Raw genomic sequence first — 24,152 nt, 5'->3', positions numbered from 1 at the left:
AGCAGTCAAAAGAGCAGTCGCAGCAGTCAAAAGAGCAGTCGCAGCAGTCAAAAGAGCAGTCGCAGCAGTCAAAAGAGCAGTCGCAGCAGTCAAAAGAGCAGTCAAAAGAGCAGCAGTCACAGCAGTCCCACGCTCTCAACTCGCGGTCCGCGCTCTTCATCCCCGGACGCCTTGGGACGCAGCCAAGCTCCCACGACAGCGCACGACCCGCACCGCAGATAACTTCGAAGATCTCTGGCGCTCTGAATTTGGCGCCGCGGATGCAGCAGCGCGCGCAAGACCCTGGTGTGCCGGGCGCGGGATGGGCTGACTTCGCGGCGCATATCGAGGGGGACAATCGGAGGATGCTGGAGGATGTGCGGCAGGGTCGGGAGAGCCTCGGAGGTGAGACGATTCAGCCTGAGTTCAGGGAGACGTTTAAGAGGAGGGGGAGGGAAGAGGATGAGGAGAGAGGGAAGGAGGATAGTGATAGTGATAGTGATGAGGAGGGCGGGGTGAGACTGTAGTTTAGGTCTCTAGACGGAAGCGGTGCTTGTCATGATTGAGAGCGCGGTGGAATTGGGATCCAGACTGGAGATTGCGAGATGAGATGGAAGTCGGATTTCAGCCCCCCCCCCCCCCCCCCCCCCCCCCCCCCCCTCCCCCCGGCTTACTTTGATTTACGTAGAGAAAGGGAATACATGGCTCAGCGGCCGCTCCGTTTTACTCCGCCCACCCTCCCCATCGACGTCGCCGCTCACACCCAGCTCCCCCGCTCCGTCCACGACTACGCTGGCGCACGCCGCGATCTCGCACCAGATATCCATCGCTTGCTGCATGTCCACTCGGCCGCGCGCAGGAACCGCCCGGCGCGGCGTCGGACCTGCATCTACAGGCTCAGCGTCTGTCGTATCGAGCTCATACCCAGCCTCGTCGGACGCTACCGCGCTAGCACCAGCATCGGGCGCGTCTACAAGGCTCACATTGCGGTCACAACGCGGCTCGTCTGCGGCGCAGAACTCGCGCTGCGCATCGTCGTCGACGAGGTACAGAGCCATAAGCATCGTATCGTCGTCCGAGTCCGCATCCGCGTGCAGCGACGGCAGCGTGGCGAGCCAGTCTGCTGTCAGTCGCTTGGCGTTGATGGAGTGCGGTGGTTTGCGCTCCGGCGTGTGCGCGGCGGATGGCTGGAGTGAGTGTCCATCTTCATATGCATAATCATCATCGGCATCGTCGCCGGCGTCGCTGAGCAGGCTCGTTAGATTGGGCGTTCGCTCACCGTGTACGCTGTCGACTGCGCGTTGCGCGGGGACAACGGGGAAGCGGCGGGCAGACCCGCAGGCGCCGGCCTTGGCTGTCTTACCATGTTGTTTCGCCGCGTCGATCACATCTACGAGGTTCCGCTTCACGTCCTCGGCGACGGGCGACGAAATCTCCTTCACTGCGGGCTCAGAGACTAGGTGCCCATTCACACGCGTTTCGATGCCTGCTGGCAGATGGGGGCCCATGCCGTCGCATTTCTGGGGGCAGATGGGTAGGCGCCAGGAGGTGTAGGGGGCTGCTGTGGGATTGCAGGGCTGCGGCTTTGGGGAGGACAGGGGAGGTGCAGGACAAGTGTAGGAGAAGAGGTAGGAGAGCTGAGGGAGGTGGGGGAAGGAGGGGAGGCAGTAGCGTACCATGGCTGCGGTTGTTGGTGGTGTGTTTGCTGAGACTGAGCTGATGTAGATGTGGGCTCGTTGCTAAGGAGTTGCTGCGAGATGGACGTCTCTTCTGGACACTGGTGGATGATCGATAGAGACTAGTTGTGAGAAGAGCTTGGGAAGTAAGTCCTTTTGTGCTGGTCGACGACGCTGTCGTTGTTGGAGACATTGTGCTTTCTCAGACAGTGTTTACTCATTGTTGCAGCGCCCTCTTTGTCACGTGCTAGAAACTCCTCAACTCTGTGAAGCAGCAAAGTACCTCGAATCGACCCGCAATAATGTTCAGCAGGCAAGTGAAGTGAGAATAATATCTGCGGTGTCTTGGACTAGAGAGGCAATTCGACCGACAAAAGAATCCGAGCGGACATTCAGCGGCAGGATCGCGAAGGATTAGTGCCAAGACCATGCGAGATACGGAGCTCTGATCATGGCTACTGAAAACGAGAGTCATTGTTTGACATCCACGCACAACGCGCAGCAGGATCTAGCGTTAAGCAAGGGGCGCCAGGATGGTCCTCCCAGCCCAAGCCACGAACCCGAACCCACGATCACTGGGAGCAATCGAGATAAGATCACAGAACCCCAATCCTTCTCTTTCTCAACATCTCCTTTTCGCTTGCTGGTGGACTGGTGGAGGAAGGCGCATGCCAGCACACCAACGCCCACAAGCCTAGGTCAGTGTGCCGCAGACCGACTCAACGTGAGACACACGTATGTGCAGACATCAGCCCACACTGATACATCGAAAGCGTGTGATGGCTTGCAGGCGTCTTTCCACGTGCGATGCGTGTGCCAAAACGGCCCTGTTGCTTGTGCAGGTGAGTCGAAAGTAGCCACGCTGGGTTTCGCATCCAATAGCCGGGGCGTGGCTTGTGGAGAACGTTGCAGCTGTCTCAAATGAGGCGATGCCACACTGTGATCGATTGGTACTCCACAGATGGTAGTTCGGACTCGAAACGGTAAGTCTGTGTACAATTGAATAATCAGGCGATTAGTGCTTGGTGGGTTGACGTCATATGATCTGCGAAAATTGCTTGTGAGTTGTGCATGGGATTTGTTCTTCCTGAGGAGCGATTGCATGTCCTGGAATTCCAGAGTGGGCGTCGACCACTCGGAAAGTGTTCTGGGCGCCTCTTCTCCCGGAAACCTGAGAGACGGGCCCTGGATTCCCAAAAGGCTTTCCCGTCGACTCTTTGCTCGCGGCGTAGGCTGAACCAATTCTCAGGGACGAGCGCCACCACGCCTCAGGGGAAAACATTCGGCGCCATCTATGTCGCAGTTCCAGACTTGCTCATAGTCTCAGACCCGCTGAATTGATATTGAGAGATTTGCGGAGTCCTCGGGCGCGGTGTTGAGGCTCCTCGGGGCTGGTCATCGAACGGGCACGGGCTGACAGCGGGCAGCGGTTAGGGACTGGTAGGTGCTCCCCGCCCGCCTCGTTAGCCCCATCAAGTCGATGACATAATGATTCGCCGAGGCCATGCGTCATTCAGGCTTTTTGACAATGTACCATGCGCAATTGCACTGTGCTTTTGTAGACTTCGAGGCCGTATTTCAGCAGCGGCGTCGACCCTTCATCAGGACACGAGTCGTGCTGAGGTGCGGCCCGGTCAGCACATGAATCGCTCACCGGGAAATTGCGCGCGCCGCCTGCTCGGTTCGGTCTGGATGCGTGCATCCGTGAGAGTGCTCGTCCAATGAGTACTATGTGGAAGACCCACTAGGCCCGGCTTGGCGTGTCTAGCTCAAGCCTCACGGGCCACGACGATCCGGGCTCCTCTGAAGCCAAAGCTCTCGGAGACGTGCCGCTGGTAAACGCCATGGGCAATCTCACAACTATTGGCTCCCATTACGGCAGCGAACCCAGCGGTCGCAGTAAATGCACCGGTTTCCCGTCCCGGATACCTGCAAGCCAGATTGCACGGTGCTGAAAAGTGGTTTCTGCGTTCCGCGCGAGTGATCAGACCATGTCTGCTGCGGTGTGTGCCACTGTCAGTAGTGTGTGGCCTGGCTACTCGCACTGTGTTGCACAACACACTAGCTGGCACCTTTGTGCACTGGGTTGCAATTATTGTCCGCAATCGCAGAGACCGCGTGAGGGGTGCAGACGCCCCCATCGCACTCACAGATGCGGAGAGCCACTCGGAGTCGGCAGCGAAAAGCCAGGTGGGCGCGGTGAGCAGCTGGGCGACGCATGAGCAGAGACTATGCAGAGAAAGGCCTCGTCCGGCAGTATCGCGCTGGCTTGTATGGAGCGACGCCCACGCACATGGCTGGGCTTGAGCGTTGACGAGAGAGCGTGCAGTAGTGGGCGAGTTTCTTTCAGTCGGGCTGCGGAAAGGAGCAAGGGCCTGGCTTAGTGGCTGTAGGGGCCTCTAGGCTCTAGCTGAGCTTTCCAGGAATGGAGGCCAGGAGCCGAAGCTTTCGTCAGGCTGGCTTCGCGCCCCGCCGTGTGCCGCCCGCTGTGTGGTGCGACGAGGACATAATTAGCGCTGGGGCAGCCCGAATCCCACGGCCAGTAGCCAGATGCTGCGCCAGATAGGCATCCAAGTGCGCCAGATAAATCAACGGCGTTGCAGAGTGCATCGGAGAGCATTCTGTGGGCTGCACGCGAGGTCAGCAGCTGGAAGCGAGGCATCCTTCTCGGATCGCGCATGCAGGTTGCAGGCCTTGCAGAGCCTGGGGTGAGCCCAGCCGTCATTGGCGCCAGTGGGCTCGCGAACCGTTTAAGTCCTGCTGGACAAAGGAGCGGGTCGGCTAAAGATGGAGCGTCAATCGTGCTAGCCGTGCTGGGGCTCCAGCCCGCTGTGTCGCCCACCCAGCGCTCACCTATCTGGCTGTGCTTCCGGCTCTCGTCCTCGCTCCTGCTGCCATCTCTCATCCACGACACCGTTGATCCACGGGAGAGCGACCGCCGCGACGTTCGTAGACGACCAACACGTCTGCTGCAGCCAGGCCTCACGTCGCATTCTTCCACGCTCGCTGCACCGCCCACTGTCCCGCCAGCTGGAGCAATCGACACCAGATCGACCACCGCGTGCCTCAGCCCCCCGCCTCACCTCGCCAGCACTCCGGACAATTGGCACTGTCGCCGTCGAATCGAGTGCCAAAACGTGCGAGATCGAGTCTTTTGTTATTGTTTGCCCTCTCGAAGCGTGAGTGTTTTCCATTACGCCCATCCCGTGACGTGGGAATGCCCGAACAGCCGGGCTGGGGAGCCCAGTGCTGCGGACGCTGTTCCTGTCACATTCACGAGGCGGCTGCACTGCGAACGACTGTTTTAACAGTTCCAGACACGACTGTTCCGTGGTCGAGGTTCTGACAGATCTTGTTCCTCGTTTTCTAAATATTTTCCAACTGTCTGGTCAGCGACGTAGTGCGTGCCAGTCCCTGACGTTCGGCAACCTTGGAACACTTCCACGTCCGCGCGCCTACTGACTCGATCCTAGTCACCACATTATCCCATCATGTCCCTCTCGACGATCCCATGTTCGATCGAGACGAAGAACCAGTCTCAACGCACCACCAAGGATGGCCGTCGCGTTCGCTATGAGATGCAGGTGATCCAGCAGCCCGAGCGTGCCCGTGCCTGTGGAAGCGGTGCCAAGTCGAGCGCTGACCGTCGCCCTGTTGATCCTCCGCCGATTGTCGAGCTGCGCATCTATGAGAACGACCAGGACGTCACTTTTGCCTACAACGCCAACTTCTTCCTGCACGCCAGTCTCGAGAATGCCCGTCCCATTGCTGCCAGCCGTGGTGCGCAGCCCATGTCTGGCACCCCGGTCCTGACCGGCACTCCTGTCGCTGGCATGGCCTACCTCGACCGCCCAACGCCCGCTGGATACTTCATCTTCCCCGATCTGTCCGTCCGCCACGAGGGCAAGTACCGTCTCAGCTTCGCCCTGCTTGAGAACCTCAGCGAAGTCAAGGATCTGGACCCCAACGACCCGAACGTCATTCATGACGGCAACCGTTTTGTCACCAACCGCTGCGAGGTCAAGTCGGCGCCTTTCACCGTCTTCTCGGCGAAGAAGTTCCCCGGCTTGTCCGAAAGCACTGCACTCAGCCGCATGGTCGCCGAGCAGGGTTGCCGTGTCCGCATCAGACGCGATGTCAGGATGAGGCGTCGTGAGAACAAGAGTACGAAAGAGTGGGACGGCGGCTATGATGAGAATGACGAGTACGGGCAGCAGGCTCGACGCACCGCAACGCCCGAGGCTTACGGTGGGCAACCTGGCATGCCAGCACCCGGCCCCCATATGGATGAACGTCCCCGCTCCGTCTCGGATGCCAGTAACTCGTCTCTAGTTCCTCCTCGCCGTCCGAGTATGGAAGAGATGGCTCAGACCTACCAGCAGCCAAGCACCAACTACCAGCAGATGGCCCCGCCACAAAGTGCTGGCTACCCTCACATGCCAAGTCAGCCCCAATACCAGCCTCAGTACCAGCAGCAACAGCAGCAGCAACAGCAGCAGCAGCAACAGCAGCAGCAGCAACAGCAGTACGTTCCGCCGCCAACGAGCCACATGATGCAGCCTCCTCAGCCCTCGTATTCGCAGCCCCCACCTCAACAACAACCTCAACACCAGCAACAGCCTGGGTACAATGGATACCCCAATCACACCCCACAAATGCCAATGAACCAGTCTTACGGTTATTCGAGCCATCATCAACCACAGCAGTCTCACTACGAACCTCGCCAGGAACAGCCAGCTGCCCACCATCAACCGATTGACTACCGCAGGCCTTCCATCCCCCAACCGACTCAGCAATACGCCCCTTCAAGCCAGTCGCAGCTGATGTCACCGTACAGCCCAGTGGACCCTTACCAACAGCGGTCGCAGTCCTTGAGTCAGCCTCAACCGCCAATGCAGCAACCTCTCCGTGCCTCTTCGATCTCCGGTCCAAGCGCAATGCGCCCACAGAACACTCACCCTCTGCCAACATTGAAGCCGCTGCAACCACCAATCGGCGCCGAGAAGCTCGAACCAGTTTCGCCCTCGTACCACTCGCCAATGAATACGACATCTTCCGGTTCCATATCTGCTAACTCCGATGCCTCCCGATCCAACTACGCTCTGCACAATTACCCTGCGACAAACCTCCCACCGATGTCGGCTTCCACCGCCCAAAAGCGATCCTTCTCATCTACATTCGATCAGAGTCACATGAGTGGCCGCTTGACAGGAGGAGCACGACCTGTACAGTCCGGTCCAGGGTACACTTACGACGAGCAGCCAGACATGGAAGAGCCAATGGACCGAGCTGCTATGAGTTACAGGCGAGCAGATGGAACACAACGTCAACGTCATGTTCCCGAAGTAAACGTCTAGGTCTAATCCCTCACTGCACTCGGCCAATGTGCCTTTCTTCGATCTATTGCTCTGCGACTGTACCTTGGAGTACTGGAGTATTGGAGTCCGGCGCCATCTGACTTTTCTTGACTTCATCATCAATATACCTGAGAGCTGCATCAGTGCGATCTCGCGATATCTCCTTGACTGTACTTTGTTTGTGTCGCTGTTTCCTGGATGACTACTGAGGTCATGTCATGGTGGGCGGCTCACGTCTGTATCATGCAGTCTCACGTACACATATTCCTTGCGAAGGCCTACTCGCCACACTTTTCCTAAGCATTGCATGTTCCTGTCTGTTGTTGGTTATGGGAAATCAAGCTCAGCGTGCGAGCCCAAGCCCTACAGCATTGCACCATCTTATCATGTCTCTTTCATACGCGTCGGTGGACTCTTGCCAGACAAGGGCGGCCGTCTGCACTTGGTGGAATAAATTGGTTTTCTAGATGGTCATGTCTGAGTGGTCCAGCGTCTTGCCGTCTGGCCGATCATGCACCTTGGATATTAGTACACATAGTCACATCTAAAGCAAGGGAGCTACCTGTTCAAAGTCTAGTTCCATGACGTACAACGCCGTCCAGCACTTACGTTAGCAGAGCACCGGACACGATGATTGCTAATAAGAAAATAGTCTTATCGCCAACGAATTTTAGCAAAAACACGACGGCATCTCAACGTGATCACAGCGGCGTTCAGCAACACTAGCCGTCGGCGTGGACCCTGGTATTTCGGCGCGGGGTAGCTTCCCTAGGTACCTACCCCTCCAAAGGAATCACGCAATTCGGTAACACGAGCTTCCACTCTCCAATCAGCCCTCAAACGGCAAGCCTGGATGGCCCTTTTTGCTCAAAGGGCAGCAATTGGGCTGGCAGTATCATGATGGGCTCCCTGTGGCCGACGTGAAAGCGGCCGAAGCGTGAAAATGTGGCAGTGGAGCTGTACAAGTACGGCGAACCCCACGAAGGCTGACAGGAGCACGCTCAGGGCAAGCGAGCTCCAAACCGGTGGGACTATTTATATGACGTGATTGACGGCTGCTTTTATGGCCTTGCCACTTGGACCCCTCTTCAACTTTTCAGCGATTCCTCATTGTAGCTGGCTGCAAGCAGAATCTACTTCCACGATACATCCACGTTCAAAACAATACATCATGGCCGAAGAACTATCAAAGAACTTCGAGACGCTGCAGTTGCACGCCGGTAAGCTCCTTCGGCTCCTCGAATGCTTCTCTGCTGACAATGGCTTCCAGGTCACACACCAGACTCGGAAACCAACTCACGCGCTGTGCCCATCTACGCGACTACTGTATGGCGCTACTAAACTCGCAACATCTGCAAAAGATCAAAGCTGACTGCAGCAGTCATACACCTTCAATGATAGCGCGCACGGGGCCAGGTTGTTCGGGCTGAAAGAATTTGGCAACATCTACAGCCGTATCGGCAATCCCACTGTTGGTATGTAAAGTGTGTTCTTAAACTGGTGGATCTTGGACCGACGATGTTGCAGGAGTTCTCGAGGCCCGTATCGCAGCGCTCGAAGGCGGTGTTGGAGCTCTAGCAACTTCCTCCGGCCAGGCCGCCCAATTCATCGCCATTACCTCCCTCGCACACGCCGGAGATAACATCGTCTCGACCACAAATCTCTACGGAGGCACATACAACCAGTTCAAGGTCTTCTTCCCCCGACTGGGTATTCAGACGAAGTTCGTCAACGGTGACAAGCCAGAGGACTTCAAGGCTGCAATCGACGACAAAACAAAAGCTATCTATATCGAGTCCATTGGTAACCCCAAATACAATGTACCAGATTTCGAGAAGATCGTTGCCATCGCACACGAGGCTGGCGTACCGGTGGTTGTAGATAATACCTTCGGCGCAGGTGGATACTTCATCCGCCCCATTGATCATGGCGCGGACATCGTCGTTCATTCCGCAACAAAATGGATTGGCGGCCACGGAACAACAATCGGTGGTCTCATCGTCGACAGCGGCAAGTTTGACTGGGCCAAGCACGCTAAGCGCTTCCCTCAGTTCAACGACCCATCAGAGGGCTACCACGGCTTAAAGTTCGTAGACACTTTTGGCGCAATCGCTTTCATCATCCGTGCTCGTGTCGAGGTCCAGCGTGATCTTGGTGCGGCACTCAACCCCTTTGCAGCTCAGCAGCTTCTGCTTGGTATCGAGACACTCAGCCTGCGCGCCGAGCGTCATGCATACAATGCCCTCAAGCTGGCCAAGTGGCTGGAGAGCAACAAGAACGTAAGCTGGGTATCGTACCCTGGTCTTGAAAGCCATCAGTCGCACCAGCTTGCGAAGAAATACCTAACCCGCGGTTTCGGAGGTGTTCTCTCCTTTGGTGTCAAGGGCGGCGGCGCTGCAGGAAGCCAGGTCGTTGACAACTTCAAGCTCATCTCCAACTTGGCGAACGTGGGTGATTCGAAGACGCTTGCTATTCACCCCTGGACGACCACGCACGAGCAGTTGAGCGACGAGGAGAAAGAGGCATCCGGTGTCACTGAGGTGAGTTGGACGCAAGCATCTGAGATCGAGGATGGGCTGACATACGTATCTAGGATCTCATCCGCATCTCAGTTGGAAACGAGCACATCGACGATATCATCGCGGACTTTGAGCAGTCCTTCGCAAAATCTGCCACCAAGCCTGATCAGAAGGGCGAGCCTGACAATGCCGGAAAGACCGGTGATACTGAGGTCTCTGCTTCCATCTCTGGGTCTACCTAGGCTGAAGACTATCAGTCTCCGCCAGAAGCACATCTGTAGATACCATGCTCATTCATTGCTTTCTATCCAATATCCTCTGAATTCTGACACAACCTTGGTTTTCGGAATGGGAAGATCCTTTCCTTCTCGCTTAGTCGTGTAGCACGCGTGCTCTTTCTTGGATGGAATAATTAGCTTCCTCCACCGTGAACAAATGTGCACTGTAATCATACGCCAACTGCCTTGAAGCAATCCATCGGCTTCAACCCCTCTCGAGATTGAAATGCAACGCCCTTCGCTCCCATCGATTCGTCGGATCTCGGTCTCAATGTAGCCACACAGCAGGCGGCCTGTTTGGGAAACAGGTATAGTGCTACAGTGCATGAGAAAAGGCGTAGATTCTTAGAAAGGTTACTAGAAGAAGGTTGTGGTACACATGAGAAGCGGACCAGGGTTATGGTCTGAGTCTCGTTGATAGGTTTACAGGATGCTTAGTTTGAGGGGATGTGAACCTAGTGATGTTGCACGTGGATTTGGTTGGGGTTGGGGGAGCTGGTGGGCTTGAGAGACTGGGTCTCTGGGTATATATCAAGTCTACTTGCCGCTTGCACGGGGCATGTGGGCTAAGCAATGGAAAGAAGTGTGATGATAGAACATGCGAAGATACAGGGTGAATTGCGAACGAACAGAGCTTGCTCTGCTGATGTAGCTGTAGGCTGCAGCGCGAATGTGGCGCAGCACAGCCCCGCGGATGACCTACGCCGGACGAGATGAACGCCGATTTTGACATGAAAGAAAACACATGAACTCTTTGTAAGTATATTCGTGTGAGTGGTTTCATTTTGAGAAACGATCGGTCTGGCGAGACATGAATCTGCTTGGATGTGAAGCAATCCCCTCAGTCCGGTCTGAGCTGCGTCCCACTCAAATCGGCGCCCTGCTCGCAATGCTTCTCCAGAATTCGCATCTCTCACCCCTTCCACCCTCCCAAGTCACTGCATCAACAACACTGAAGTCATTCTGGATACCAGGTTCCATAAATTGCGTGGCATTGACACCAATACCCAGCTGCAACCCCTGGAAAGGCACACCACCAGTAGTGTTCAAGTTCAGCATCCTAATTTCGCCGTCATCAGCCCACTCAGGCCATGCCAGATTACCCAAACCTTGCGCACTATTCGGCTCCGCGGCCTCGATGAACCTGCCCCAGATCTGCCTGAAGACGGATGTGAAGTAAGGTGGCTGATTGGGTTTTGCAGGGCCGAAGTACGCAGAGACATCTGAGCCGTGCGAGGCTGCGGGAACAGAGTACTGGTAGTGGTAGGAGATACGATTATTGCCCGTGAAGGCCGAGCTGAGCCAGTACGAGGGGCAGACGAAAGTCGCCTCAGCGTAGATGTTGAATGCGCACTGCTGGGGTCCGGTGGCAAGTTGGCTGACATCGTGGGCTGTTACAGAGCCGAGCCCATTCGTCGCAAATTTTTCTAGATCTGTGTCGTCCGATGCTGGGTAGGCCGCAAGGATGGCGTCAAATTCGGTGGAGTCCAAATTTGGGTATGCACCTTGCAGCCAGATTCGCAGAGCGGAGGTGCTGTTGATAGTCGATGGAACGAAGGGTGCACCTTCGTTTGCGTTGTTGCCGACAAGAATGTGCCCACCGTTGACTCGCTTCGCTGTCAGGGAGTCACTTGGGAGAGTGGTGATGAAACCGCTGTCTGACTCTGTAACGGGAGGGAAAGCCCAGTTGCCGTAGAGGCTGGCAGTGTTCTCTTCCGAGTTTGCGGTCTGCAGCGTCACCGAGTCCTTGCTGCGCAGACAGGCGAGAGTATCGGTCGAGTTCGCACACCCAGCGCGTGATGCAAAGCTCTCGTACTTATAAGTCGGTGCTGAGGCATCATAATCGTATTGTGGCGGATGGTAAGGTGAGGCCGCCACGACCTGGGCAGCCGTCAGCGGGGTTAGGAAAGAGACGCCCAAGAGTACGTACACCACTGAACAGAGAATTTCCTAGGGTACCATTCTTTGCAATTATGAGTAGCATCACCCCACCACCGCCAGCACTCTCGCCTGAGATAGTAACTCGTGAGGCGTCACCTCCAAATCGGCCAATGTGGTCTTGGACCCACTGTAGGGCGAAAGCCATGTCGAGAATACCAGCATTGAGAGCACCATTCTCTTCGATATCGGCTGAAGAGAGAAAGCCGAAAGCACCAAGCTTGTCAGATGTCAGTCTTCACCCCTTTCTCGCAAAGACCACCACTTACTCGATACTGGATCGCGACAGCAACGAAACCATTGTTGTTCGCATTTATGATCTCACTCATGTCCTGCTGGCCATTGCCCGCACCATACCCACCACCATGGATCCACACGAGTACTGGAAGTTTCCTTACAGCCTCAGAGTTTGGGGCATATACGTTGAGGAACAGGCAATCTTCATTACCAGATGGTGATGATTGTGCACCAGGGAAGGGGGCCGGTAGTGCCTGAGGACACTGTGGTGCAAATGTTGTAGCATTTACGGTGCCATCACCGGCCACTACTGGAACTGCTGGCGCTCGGAAACGTAGATCACCAGTTGGAGGTGCTGCGTAGCGGATTCTTCGGAGGAGTGGTCAGTACCATGTGCGTGTTTGTGGGGAACCCTGCCCCATGTGTGACATGCTTGACGTACCCTTTCCAGACATTGAGCTGCGTGGTGAAGTTATGAGCGCCCCGATAGACGCCGTAGCCCAGATCGACGGCGAGATCCTCGGCGTTCAGAAGCGGTGCTGCTGATGCAGACTGTCCACCAAGCAAGCCGAGCGTCGCAGCTGCGATAACAAGACGCATCGAGGGCATCTCCAACGGCGGTACTCTTTGGGTTCAGGCGTACCATGGCTATGGCTACGTAGGTGCTTATGTATTTCGGCTCTTCTTGAGTAAGTCCAGATCCCCTTGTCAGCTCTCACTCTCGTCGAATGCCTCGCGTGTCTTTCAGCCAATGAGAAGCCAGCACCTAGCCACACGACAGGCCTGTTGTACGAAGTACGTGCACAACGCTAGAAAATACTTATTAGAAGGCCTTACGAAGCTTGTTAGCAGAAGCATGGGCATAAGCAAAATTGGGAGTGTGCTTCGCACATAAGTTTCTAGCCACTTCGAACCGCAAACTCACAAGTCCCCATCTTCACACGTCCATAGTACCCCACTGGAGGTCAGGGGCCGGGGCAAGGTACTACTAGCCACTTCGAAGCTCGGCAACGGGGACAAAGACACTAGGCTCTTACCAGCTGGGGTGATGCTGTACAGCTCATGTGTAGCACGGCATACATAGCCTTAGTTGCGTACGCAACGGTTTACGTGGTTGGTGCTGCACAAGCTTGTGGTCGCAGCGAAGACCCTAGTACTGTATAATATTAGCTACCTCGGTGACGGCCCATACTTAGGGTAGTTAGGAGTGGCGCTGATGCCGTACCGTCCGAACCAATGCTAAATTCGCCTCACGGTTAAGTACAACTCATTAATTGTAAAGTCTCCTAGAAGACTCTGCCAGCTAGAAAGCTATGGGTTGCAGGTAAGGCTTGAGGTACATTACAGGTATTAGTTTACTCACAAACAATGAAGTTAAGCAAGTCAATAGATATTCTTTTCAAGCTTGTTTTGGCCTGTTGTTAATGCAATTAAGACAATCAAAATTGTAAGTTACTGTTAACAAGCGTCCCTCGCTAGCCGGGACACCCCTACTAGACTATCACTGAAGATACCGAGATTATGCGGTACCGTTGATTCCTAGATCTGCTTCCGCACAACGCGTTGCCTATCCCCCACTTCGGCTGTATTCCTCGGGTCCGTGGACTTGTTCCCGGTCAGAGTAGAGTTCTGTTCGGTTACTTTGAGGATGAGTTGCTCTGCTTGTCAGGTTCGAAATCATCCTTTAGCCGCCATTTTACCGACAGGTGCCGCACCGAGTAGTGAAGTGAGACTTGTCGAGCGTTTATCAAGGCCGGATGTATACTCGGTTCTCCACGCCAGGAAAATAAGCACGCAACATAAGTGGTCATTTCCTTGCTTGGTCTATCCATTTCACGTCCTTTAGGGACCTGGATCTACTCGGATCCTTCGACGCGGAGGGATCAACCGCATTCACGGAGAAGCGCTGTCTACGTCGCCACAATAACCTAGTACACGTCAGCCAGTTTAGCGTGAAATGGTCGAAAAACCCAACGGCAATTGCATTGGTGTCTAAATGAGAACAAAAAAGACATCGTGAAGGACGAGGAAGTATTCATAGGTATCGTAATTCGCATCGACATCCGTTCGTCCGTACTTTACATTACTGTTAAGCGCCATCACGCGCTAGGAACTCCCCAGGGGTGCTGCTATTACTTATTTCCCACTGTCCATCGGCCCGGTATGGATGTCTTCGACATGTTGTTCGAAGTGCTTCGTCACATAAATGTTTCTCCCATGATTCTCGCTCTCCGAAGGTGCCGATGCAAACGACTGCGCGTGACTGGCGCTGGAAGCGTCTGTCAGCTTCTCTTCTTCTTCATCAGCAGACCTCTGTAAGCTCTTGCTGCCGATATTGTGTAGTCTGTGCTTATTGCCGCTCACTGCGGTCGAACCTCGCCCTCTGCTGCTATGCCCGGTGCCGAAGCCGGGTACGATTCTGGAGACCAAAGGCTTGAGCGCAGGTAAGGATGCGCATACGATCGCAAGGTTGGCTTCGACGGTACTCCAGTAGGCTGTAGGAGCGCTGTAGTATGACGCGTCATCTAGGTGCTTGTTCAACTCGTAGAGTGCGTGCAGGCGCAAGACGGAAACAATACAGACGATCCATCCCACCGTCAGGATGCCGAGGAGAGCAATTTTTTGGCGTTTTGGGATTTGCAAGTTCCAGATGCCTCGGATTGGGATGACGGCTACCACAAGATCTGTGAAGATGTTGACGGATGCAATGACATACCACAATCTGTCACATATCAGCACGATAATACCAGCTGCGGGTTTTGAAGGAGAGGATTCGGTTCCTAACTTCCACTACCGCCAACGAAATGACTTACACCACCAGATTGACGCACGTAGCGGCTGTTTGTTCCGTCACTTTCCAGAACACATCGACCGGGATGCAGGAGAATATTGCCGTGAACACAGTGACGATGCTCCAGGCGCTCACGAGAGCAAGAGCTATGTATACTGGGATGCGCATCTCGCGCAGCGTGAAGATGCGGTAATACTGCAGCAGAATCGATATCTTTGTGACTGTGAGACTGAAGTTGTAGGTGATGATGCTGAAGTAGAGGTACTTGACGTTGTCAGTGTCATTTCATCGTCTGATCGCTGCAACATACCTTCAAACTTTCGGACACGCCCTCGGGGTATGGGACAAATATTGCATGCTTTCCATTGCCAGCATTCACCTCTGTCAGGAGTTAGTCAACTAGCAACGATATAAAGCCATGCTAAATTTGTAACCTACGCAGAATTTGGCAGATTGCGGTTCCTATAGACGCTATCTGCGAACGTCAATCAGCAGCTTAACTGAATTCTGTTGGTGGTCGGCCTACCATAGACGCTGTTATTGTCCAGTCCTCCCAGCCTATTCTGTAGAACCTGATTCTTGTGTAAAGCCGAAGGCATACCGAGATGAATGACAGGACTGTGAAGGATACGACAATGCGTTTGCATAGAGGCCCTCGGTCATCTCCTCTCAATGTAGCCAGCTCTTCAGGTGTATACTGGTCCATGGCTAATCAGAAAGCGGGGGTCGAACTCCAGTCACCGATCGTATGGAAGCCCTATAATCATAGGGGTTCTGAGAAGCTCCGTGGAATGATGGCTTTGTAGGTGTTGCTTCAGTATTTCAGAAGATATGTCTTAGGCTTGAAGGCGGCAGAGGTCCCGTGGGCAGGAGCCGCAATAGCAATAGGTGTGTTGGAGCGCCCCTGTCACTAAGTCGGTCGATCAATCACCCAAGTGTGCAGGGACACGCTTGTGAAGTTTCGGGGGGAGTGAACGCGTAACGGAAGGCACTGTATGTACCGCAAACGGAAGGTGGTCTAATGAGCATGGACATGCCCCAATCCGGTAGTTTGAGCTGGCACGACCGAGTCGCAACTTATAGACATATATGGAAAGGAGCAAACGTAGCCTCGAAAAGATGAATTTTGACTGCCGCGCGACTCGCGAGGAAAGAGCACGACTCCACTACGGGGCGGTGCCAAATACCTGGCTCGATTTGCAGCTATCTACAGGTCAGTGCTCAAATGTGTCGCAAGCCAAGGCTCTTGCAAAACACGAGTTTGATGTGTGGTACGCTATTGTCTGGATCCAGCTGAACCAGTGGTATAAGATGAGCTAGACCCTTCGATCCGTGGCGAGTGGCAGACTCGCACGATTGCTCGCCAGCTCGCTTTGTAAAGTTAATTTTCGTGAAGAAGCAAATTGAACAGCACCGGAGATCCATGCGCGTTCGTGCTTCGGATGATGGGCTGGAAAACCTTATCACACGGACTGTCCGAATCAATGGAAACGATCGACTAGCGCTTTACCCTCTGTCAAGGACCCTGACGGTGCTGTGACATCGTCTAGCGGCTGTCGTTGTGCATTGTATTGCATCACCTCGTCTTGCATTGCACAAATCTCACGGGTAGGAGATAGTCATAGTCGTCTTCGCTTTTGAGGAACTCTGAAACAAGAGACAGTAGCAGAGCTGAGAGCTGACCCCTGCCACGTCACTGCATCTGGAATCCGGACCATCGACTTCGCCACATGTTGTTGAGAGCACATCGGCCCGCACCGCTGAGTGCGTGCTTTATGCAGTGAACAGAGCAGCGGCCATTGTACTTGTTTCGGTAGCGGATGCATGTCACCTACCGCATAGGTGGTTGAAAATCAGTTAAATTGGCGCAGTCGCCGAAGAAGTACCAGCCAATCAATCTGTGGCAGTGCCTGTGGCTCAGTCAAATGACTGGCTGGTACTTTTGCGGCAGATATGTATATTCATCTTCGTAGGTTCCACTCACTCTCGGAGTCTTTGCGGCACAGCGGGTTCCTTGAAACTGAAATTTTGTCAACGCGGGAGATGTGGAGCTGGGGCCCGTACCGCATAGACCAGAGAGAGCAAGATACAAGCCCCAACGCCCTCATCTCTTCATGTGAACTACATTGAGCTGAACCAGATGCGAGGTTCTGCCGGAGTCGACTGCGCTTATCGACCGAGATCTTCAAGGACTGGACGCCATTTGACACAGCAGCCATTGCCAATCAACGGACTGCGGGGCGCGGCTCCGTGCGATCGACGAAGGCTAACTAACCCGGAAACTCTACCGCTACTGCACCTGAGATCGACCAGCGATGCAGCCGCGCTAAGCCCTACAGCATCACAACCAGGGAACAGCTTAACGCAATATCCACAATATTAGATTCTGTAAATGCCTGTAGGTTTGCTCTGCAGTATGTGAAAAGAGCGGCTTATCGCGATAATCTGCGCGTAGGATTCGGAAACATTGGTAAGAATGCAGATGTCGAGAACTTGGCCATATCATCGGCCGATCCGGTGCAGTAGTGCATCCAAAGTATCTACAGTGTTACGTTGTGGCAAACGGTATCTTGAAAGCTTATTACAAATTTGACAGGAAAAGTTAAAGTGAGTCTCTCAGCTAGTGAATGAAGACCGCATCATTCTTCCAGTCGCCGGACATCAAAATGGACGATTTTAGCTGATTGAACAGTGACGATCGATCATAGGGACACGAAGTGACAACATTCATCTAGGTGCATAAAGAGAGGCCCTCCAGGTGCCTAAGATACCTTGGGGAAATCTTTGCCAGTAAAGAGATTTACAAATACGAGTAAGTAGAGGCCACCGCCGCATATTCCGCACTTGGATGTTTGTGAGGAGTAACAGTATCCTTCAACCAAAAATGTTCTCCTTGCCCACAATCCTGACGCTCCTCCTTAGTCATAGCTCGCACTGCATCACACACGCCATCACCGAACCTCATGCTATACACCTTTGCCCTCTCAAAAGTCGTCTTGGTAAGGGTAGAGAAATAAATGCCTTGGAAAGATGCACATAAGCGACAGACTCACCAATAAGCCCACCGCAAAACCAATGATAAGATCGATTTCCAGTGTAGGGTAGGTGGCCAATGACTGCTGCTTCATAAACGCCACAACAGCCTCGTCCAGCGTAGCTCCTGTCTCCAAATACCCAAACTTGGCCCTTGTAACAGCGTTCTTGCTTATACTATACGCGCTGTTCACGTACCCACACCCGTCGCCGTTCCATTCCACGCGGAATCCCTTTGTACTCTTGACAAGTTCCAAGCAAAGGTTGGTCCCAAGGACGACGGTGCTTCTGCAGTGACCTTCGGGACAGGTGAGGAATGGCTCGAGGTCGTTGAAGAGGGCTTTGCGCACTGTCTCGGGGTAAGCGAGGACCCATTATTTCGAGACGTAGTACAGAACGCGCCTTCCCTTGGAGTCGAGCGCGGGGGAACCGCTGAGAGATAGGAGGGTGAAGTAGATCCAGTCACGGTCGTCTTTGTGGCAGTAGGTGGGAGGTAATCGAGAAATTTGACAAGCGTTTCGAGACGCTCAAGACTACTTCTGGAAGCGTTAAAAGGTCAATGGGGATCGCTTGATGACCACAGTGAGTGTCGATGCTGCAGTCGATGTGATTGGCGATTCAGGTTGGAGCGAGGATGCCGTGACAGTTAGCTTGGATACCACAACCGGACAATGTCCAAGCGTCCTATGGCATATAGTTGGCGACACCATGGCAGAGCCATGGCCACTAGTCCGCTCCCGATTTGGCGTAGAGGTAGTCGACAGCACAACAGGACCATGCCCTATGGTTATAAACGGGGAGTCGGGTTGGAGCGAAGGTACAGTGGGTATTGGCTTAGAGACCACAACAGGACCATGACCAAGCGTCCAACGGCGTATAGTTGGCGACATCATGGCAGAGACATAGCCAGTAGTCCGATCCTGATCCGGTGTAGAGGTAGTCAATCATAACAGGACCGAACCCCCACCGTAGGAGGATACTCAAGTGCAGAGTACGACTGTATAGTTGGCAGCGGCAGAATACTAACGACCCCAGTAAATTTGGCTGTCACAGGTTCGGAAGAGGTGGTGCGAGTAGCTATCTAGTAGCCAAAGCCGCAAAAGAGAGACCGAAGAGCATCTTTATGCTTTTGCTGTTTGAACGTAATTTGCACGACTTGTGAAGCAGCCCAGGAGAAAATCTCGAGGACATAAGTACTCCATCTCCAGAACATTCGCGAGTGGCTGTGCCCTCTCCATCCGTGGTTCACAACGAGAAACCGTGGGACATCGAACCCTGGGCCAGACATCGTGGCACTGCGCCACCTCGATACCACCAAACCGAAAAATTCAACCGAGAACGAGAAAAAGCAGTGGAACCTGCCATAGATTGGCCACCAGTCGATTCGGCAGCATCTCGAAGGTTTTGAAAAGAAGGCAACGAGCTGCGAGATAGGCGCCGTACATGCATAGCCCGAGAGCGAAATGGAGAGTAACTTATAGCACGGCAAGGAGAGCGAAGAATACGAATCTGTTCTTAAGGAAGGGAAAAGGCATTTTGGGCGGGGGATGGAGCGATTTGGATTGTGTTGTGTAGTGGAAGGAATTTTATCGACTGTGGACTGTGAGTGAAAGGCGCAAGAGTGTTCAAAGCTACTTCTCGCACCCTAAGGGTCAAATATGGACACTGAGGGCATTTAGAGACGTCAATACTTTCTGCAAACCTATCCAGATGGCAAGACTTTGTTGTCGTGGAGGACCAGCGTTTGAGGCGTTAGCTCTCGGCCTGAGAAGGCGTAGATGTTGGTGCCTGTAGAGACGTCCGTGCTGTGTTAACGACGTACATCATGGTGTAAAGAGCAATGTGGCATTGTGAGCGGAGAACACACGCAGAAGGGACGGGGCATAAGGCTGATACTGCAACTGTTCATTGGCCACCACCGTTCTGTATACGTTCCCTCCATCATGCCACCGAATTCACGAGCATTTCGGGCTCGTCGACGGCACGCTGGCCGAGTTACTCGGGTTCGTCTGTCCACACCCATTCGCAGTACCGAGCAGCGTATCATCCACCGCAGCATTGAACGCTGCGCCACAATTCGCATCGCTGTCATCTCGTCAGCCCCATACAGTCCTGTACCATACTCGATGACATGCCTGGCGCCACCAGAGGCATTATTGAACCACGAGCAAACATCGTGGCTAAAGCAGTCTTGCGTATACGCGTTACCGACGGCGCTGCCCGAGCACCCTGCACCGCAGCGGCCGTTACAAGAGTAGCTGATTCATTAGCAATTGTGTTTCAGAGATGAATGGAAAGAATGAGGCGACTCACTCTCCGCCGTTGACACTATTGGTGCCGAAGTTGCTTCCTACAGTGCCGGTCCAGAGACATGTCAACCCTGCTGAGTTGACCCAGGTTGCGGTTGCCGTAGCGCCGACCTTCAGACAAGTGATTGCGCGCTTCTCAAGGGGTTCAACAGGCGAGGCAATGGCGAGGGCCGCGAGGGCTAGCGAGGTGAAGAGTTCGAATTTCATCGTGATTGATGATTTGAAAGACTTGGCGGTCAATGTGATACTCGATGATCATTATCAGTGGATTATGAGGCTTCAAGTGCTTCTACACATTGTCTCTTCATTTCGGCGTCATACCGTAAACGTGTTTACTCCGGCCAGAACGCGTATGAGTGAAGGTTGCATAACGACCTTGGAACGGGCAAGCATACCTGATGGAGCTCAGTTGGTCACTATTGTGGTGCTGCAGCGGAAGTTGCATCTCGATGTGTCGACTCGTATAAGTCGTGTTAGCAAATAATCGACGTAAATGCAGGCACAAGTTATCACTTCTCCAATAAGATTTCCGCCTGTGTCGGTGAAATGACTCGTTCAAGCAACTATTCTAAGCTGTATAGTGGACCTGGCAGCTGGTATTCAATCACACGATGCACATGCCTATTGAACATCATGTGGATGGTTCGACTAACTTGGAATCGGAGACAGGACGTACTGCCTGTTTGGGTGATCGCAATGCCTCGGCTTATCCCTGTCCGGCAGTGACGCACGAAATCTGGGGTCGTCATACAGGGGTTCGAAGGTGCAATGCCGTTGTACCCCACATGTTCGGCGATTCGATGGAGTCCTGTCTGTTTGCTGCAAATAAAATCACGTCAATTCGTACAGTTCGCCGCGGCGAAAGGGTTACAAATAATCGCGGAGATGTATTCGCATAGCTCCTAAAGATCGATTGCTCATAACGTACCGTTTGAGGCTGTTTCGCTAGACCCTGCAGGGATACCATTTGGCCGTGATGGAGCCGAGTTCGCTTCGGTCGAAATATGAGCTGGTGTGTTTACAGCTGTGAAATACGACGAAGTCTGGTTCATGAACTGCTCGGCAGACACATTGTCGAAGATGTCATCCGCCTCCTTCTCTTCTCGCTCCTGCTTCTTGATCTGATCCCACTCTTCTTTAGTCTTGATCGGGCTCGTCAGAGTTGTGGAGAATTCAATCTCGCCCCTCAACTGCGGCGTACTTGATCTCGATCCTTGAACAGCAAGCTCATCAGCAGCGACATTACCCGGGTCGTTGGCGTGCCCCTTGATCCACTGGAACTTGGTCTTCGCCTTGCATGCTTCTCGCTCGCAGACTCGAGATACGATGGGCTCCACAAGGTCTCTGTTCTCGACGTCCTTCCCCACCGAGTTCTTCCAGCCATTCTTCAGCCATTTCGGTGACCACTCTGTGATACAGCGAATGGCATAGTATGAGTCGGTGACGATCAGAACGTCTCGATCGATGGGTACATGATCGAGCGCTCGAGCGACAGCCGTTAACTCAGCACGCTGATTTGTTTGCTTGGATCCTCGCAGGGGTTCAGAAACGTTTCTGCTTGCTGTGTCAGCGCATAATGAAGCTCCTCAAAGTAAGGTTTGCAAACCTCTTGTCGTTGGCCCCAAAGTAGACGCCTACACCGGCAACAGCTCCACTTTGGCCATTACCGAGGGAGCTGCCATCGGTGTAGACGACAATCTGACCTGTGAAGTCGCCAGTTGGCTGCATCTTTGTAGCACCCAGCTCCGCCTTAGTCTTGTGCCTAATGGCACCACTTTCGAGATCCATCTTCAGCGTACGATCGAAGCCGTCTTCAGCACCTTCTGGTAATGGACCCATGCCAGGCTCGTATTGGATGTCGCCGTTGGTGGCCACGGCGGCCGCGAGACCGCTGCTTTTCTTCTGCTTCTTCGAGACGGTGTCGCTGACCTTGCAGCCTTGGCCGGCTGCAGAAGATGCCTCAGACAGATCGCCGCGCAAGCTGATGGGTACACTGTGGTCACGCCGGTGCTCGTCGACGAAGGCCCGAGCTTCTTCATGCGTTGTAAAGCTCTGCTGAAGACCTCCACTGCAACCCTTGATCTGTGCTTGTGTCGAAGGCCAGTCAATGTATACGCCAGGGAAGTGTCCAATAGCGACTCCGTAGTACTTGTTCTTCCCGGGCTTCGGTGTTGACTTGTGCGTGCTTTTGACAAATGCCTCTGCCTCGGTAAGGGAATCACACCTCTTGTCTTGTCCACTGTCAGTACATTCGTCTCTCTCTCATATGGGAGAGCTCACATTCGGCCTTCATGCCCTTGATCTGGGCCTCGCAGTCAGGCCAGCTGTAGTATACTCCGGGCGTTCGACCAACCCTGACAGCATAGAAGACAGGCCCGGCACTCCTCTTCCGTTTCCCGCTCGACGTGCTAGACGTCGCCGACTTTGCGCCTTCCATATCGTCAAGCTCTTCGTGAAGCTCGTCGTCTTCGTTCTGCGGTTCGGCGAACGAAACTTCGAAGATGCACTCCTCGTGGGTAGAGTACAGACGGCAATGGCGTCGATAGAGTATTTTAGAAGTCTTAGTACTTTGCGGCACGATTGTGATTAGTGACGTGTCTCTCAATCGTGATTGCCTGTTGCGGTCAGCTTTGTTGGTGAAGATGCTGGAAGAGCTGCATACAAACTGGAGGTACGCAAAAGCGAGGCCGAGCGTTGGCAGACAAACAGCCGAACAAGCAGTCTCATATGCGGCGCAACTCAACGCAAAGGAAAAGGTAAGGGGCTGGTAGTGTGTTGTTGGACGTTGGACCAGGCCGCGTGTTGTCGAATCCCCACGCTGGACGGGACAGGGCGATAGCTATAGTGATCATTGCAGGCCGCAGATGTGCGCGGAGCCCTGAAGCTTTGGGCGCCTTTGCCAAAAGCCCGCCTTTCGTTATGTGGCGATGCAATTGCTCTGCTGTCTGCGCACTAGTTTGAATACTCGCCTTCTCCACGCAAAAGAGGACTCGCTCTGTGTGTTAGAAGCCGAGTTGGAGTGCAACGCCATGACGCCCGCGGGGCGAAATGTCGCGATCAGCCTCGGCACTAGGTAAACCCACCGAAACCGCTCGAGGTTTACATGCATCTCATGTACGTCACCTGCCAGTGACTGCTAGACTGCGATATACTCCGTGAACTGCCCGTCAGAACCGTACACATTTGTTACTTACCGCCAACGTTCACGGTGTGATTTGTGAACCGCCCGTCAGCGCTCTACGCTTCTACTCACCGCCAACCTTCACTCAACAACGCTCAATACAGATCACCATGTTCGAAGGGCGTCATGTCGCTGATCGCTATCACTTGCGTCTGCACCGAGCGAGGTCTGTCATCCTGACTCCGGCCGAGATGGTGGAGATCAGAGCTGCCCAGAGAACATTCGAAGGAGCCTACATCCGCACTGCTATCGGACAGTTCTCATTCGCCCTCATCGTGCTCAAGATCTTTACAGCCGAGTTCTACTCAATCGGCGCACTGTTCGCGGTGTACGGAGCCGGTGTCCTCTTCATCAGTCTGTTCAGACGGCAGCAAGGTGTGTAGGAGACGAACACCAACCAGGTATAATGGACTGACAGACGAACACAGGTAACAAGCAATTCTTCTCTGAACTGGGCGAGGACGGTCTCCATAGGAAGAAGTTCAGGACGAGCGGCAACGTGGTGAGCGTACTAACGACACTGAGTATCTCGGCGTACATCTGCTTGCTGGTGCTCACGTTGCGCCTCGAGACCTGATCAGCAGTCCATGCATCATTGAGACACGGTGTTATGCTACAGCCTCGTCCATCAAGGCGATTTGACCATCAGGGGGACGGCTGATCTTCCCGTCGACACACAGTGCACACATCGCACAGACTCCCTCCGCGGGCCGCTTGGGGCGCTGCAATTCAGACCACGTCGAGGTAGCGGTCGCAACGAAACAAGGTGCCAGAAGTTGTCAAATGCGGACATATCGTCTACTCGTCGAACAACGGCAAGGAACATCATCACAGCTAGCAGAGGAGGATTGGCT

The 24,152-nt window shown here is 54.0% G+C and overlaps 10 protein-coding genes across 10 annotated transcripts; 5 read left to right on the top strand and 5 right to left on the bottom strand.

The window, feature by feature from the left end:
- Positions 1-14: 14 nt before the first annotated feature.
- Positions 15-506, top strand: M421DRAFT_6901 (uncharacterized protein; the record flags this gene model as incomplete). Its single annotated transcript, XM_033596578.1, has 1 exon — positions 15-506. A coding segment is annotated over one exon (492 nt), but the record flags the coding sequence as incomplete, so codon positions are not given.
- A 136-nt stretch (positions 507-642) lies between these two features.
- On the bottom strand, positions 643-1,983 carry M421DRAFT_422600 (uncharacterized protein). Its single transcript, XM_033593217.1, has one exon. The coding sequence runs from the start codon at positions 1,656-1,658 to the stop codon at positions 660-662; it is 999 nt and encodes a 332-aa protein (XP_033446885.1). The 5' UTR covers positions 1,659-1,983; the 3' UTR covers positions 643-659.
- Positions 1,857-2,635, top strand: M421DRAFT_212174 (uncharacterized protein). Its single transcript, XM_033588234.1, has one exon. The coding sequence runs from the start codon at positions 2,107-2,109 to the stop codon at positions 2,578-2,580; it is 474 nt and encodes a 157-aa protein (XP_033446884.1). The 5' UTR covers positions 1,857-2,106; the 3' UTR covers positions 2,581-2,635.
- A 2,367-nt stretch (positions 2,636-5,002) lies between these two features.
- Positions 5,003-7,121, top strand: M421DRAFT_212138 (uncharacterized protein). The gene has a single exon (XM_033588233.1). It carries the CDS (start codon positions 5,147-5,149, stop codon positions 7,010-7,012), a length of 1,866 nt encoding a protein of 621 aa, XP_033446883.1. The 5' UTR covers positions 5,003-5,146; the 3' UTR covers positions 7,013-7,121.
- A 733-nt stretch (positions 7,122-7,854) lies between these two features.
- Positions 7,855-10,041, top strand: M421DRAFT_422596 (uncharacterized protein). The gene is made up of 5 exons (XM_033593216.1): positions 7,855-8,232; positions 8,283-8,338; positions 8,394-8,487; positions 8,540-9,552; positions 9,606-10,041. Exons 1-5 carry the CDS (start codon positions 8,184-8,186, stop codon positions 9,771-9,773), a joined length of 1,380 nt encoding a protein of 459 aa, XP_033446882.1. The 5' UTR covers positions 7,855-8,183; the 3' UTR covers positions 9,774-10,041.
- Positions 10,042-10,579: 538 nt separating this feature from the next.
- M421DRAFT_396476 (alpha/beta-hydrolase) lies at positions 10,580-12,755 on the bottom strand. Its single transcript, XM_033590112.1, has 4 exons — positions 12,427-12,755; positions 12,017-12,353; positions 11,740-11,967; positions 10,580-11,690 (listed from the first exon to the last, which is right to left on the bottom strand). Exons 1-4 carry the CDS (start codon positions 12,591-12,593, stop codon positions 10,677-10,679), a joined length of 1,746 nt encoding a protein of 581 aa, XP_033446881.1. The 5' UTR covers positions 12,594-12,755; the 3' UTR covers positions 10,580-10,676.
- A 1,247-nt stretch (positions 12,756-14,002) lies between these two features.
- On the bottom strand, positions 14,003-15,672 carry M421DRAFT_212080 (uncharacterized protein). Its single transcript, XM_033588232.1, has 5 exons — positions 15,302-15,672; positions 15,214-15,250; positions 15,086-15,156; positions 14,798-15,039; positions 14,003-14,706 (listed from the first exon to the last, which is right to left on the bottom strand). Exons 1-5 carry the CDS (start codon positions 15,479-15,481, stop codon positions 14,121-14,123), a joined length of 1,116 nt encoding a protein of 371 aa, XP_033446880.1. The 5' UTR covers positions 15,482-15,672; the 3' UTR covers positions 14,003-14,120.
- A 4,032-nt stretch (positions 15,673-19,704) lies between these two features.
- On the bottom strand, positions 19,705-20,324 carry M421DRAFT_396470 (uncharacterized protein; the record flags this gene model as incomplete). Its single annotated transcript, XM_033590111.1, has 3 exons — positions 19,705-19,893; positions 19,944-20,066; positions 20,122-20,324. The coding sequence occupies 3 exons, from the start codon at positions 20,322-20,324 to the stop codon at positions 19,764-19,766; spliced, it is 456 nt and encodes a 151-aa protein (XP_033446879.1). The 3' UTR covers positions 19,705-19,763.
- Positions 20,325-20,656: 332 nt separating this feature from the next.
- On the bottom strand, positions 20,657-23,192 carry M421DRAFT_422593 (RnaseH-domain-containing protein). Its single transcript, XM_033593215.1, has 4 exons — positions 22,780-23,192; positions 22,398-22,732; positions 21,724-22,348; positions 20,657-21,671 (listed from the first exon to the last, which is right to left on the bottom strand). Exons 1-4 carry the CDS (start codon positions 22,842-22,844, stop codon positions 21,035-21,037), a joined length of 1,662 nt encoding a protein of 553 aa, XP_033446878.1. The 5' UTR covers positions 22,845-23,192; the 3' UTR covers positions 20,657-21,034.
- A 216-nt stretch (positions 23,193-23,408) lies between these two features.
- Positions 23,409-23,875, top strand: M421DRAFT_6894 (uncharacterized protein; the record flags this gene model as incomplete). The annotated part of the gene is made up of 2 exons (XM_033596572.1): positions 23,409-23,673; positions 23,727-23,875. 2 exons carry the CDS (start codon positions 23,409-23,411, stop codon positions 23,873-23,875), a joined length of 414 nt encoding a protein of 137 aa, XP_033446877.1.
- Positions 23,876-24,152: the final 277 nt, after the last annotated feature.

This window comes from Didymella exigua, assembly GCF_010094145.1.
Source record: "Didymella exigua CBS 183.55 unplaced genomic scaffold M421scaffold_21, whole genome shotgun sequence".
Taxonomy (NCBI): domain Eukaryota; kingdom Fungi; phylum Ascomycota; class Dothideomycetes; order Pleosporales; family Didymellaceae; genus Didymella; species Didymella exigua.
Note: the sequence above shows the minus strand (reverse complement) of the source record. Positions and strands in the feature narration are given on the sequence as shown.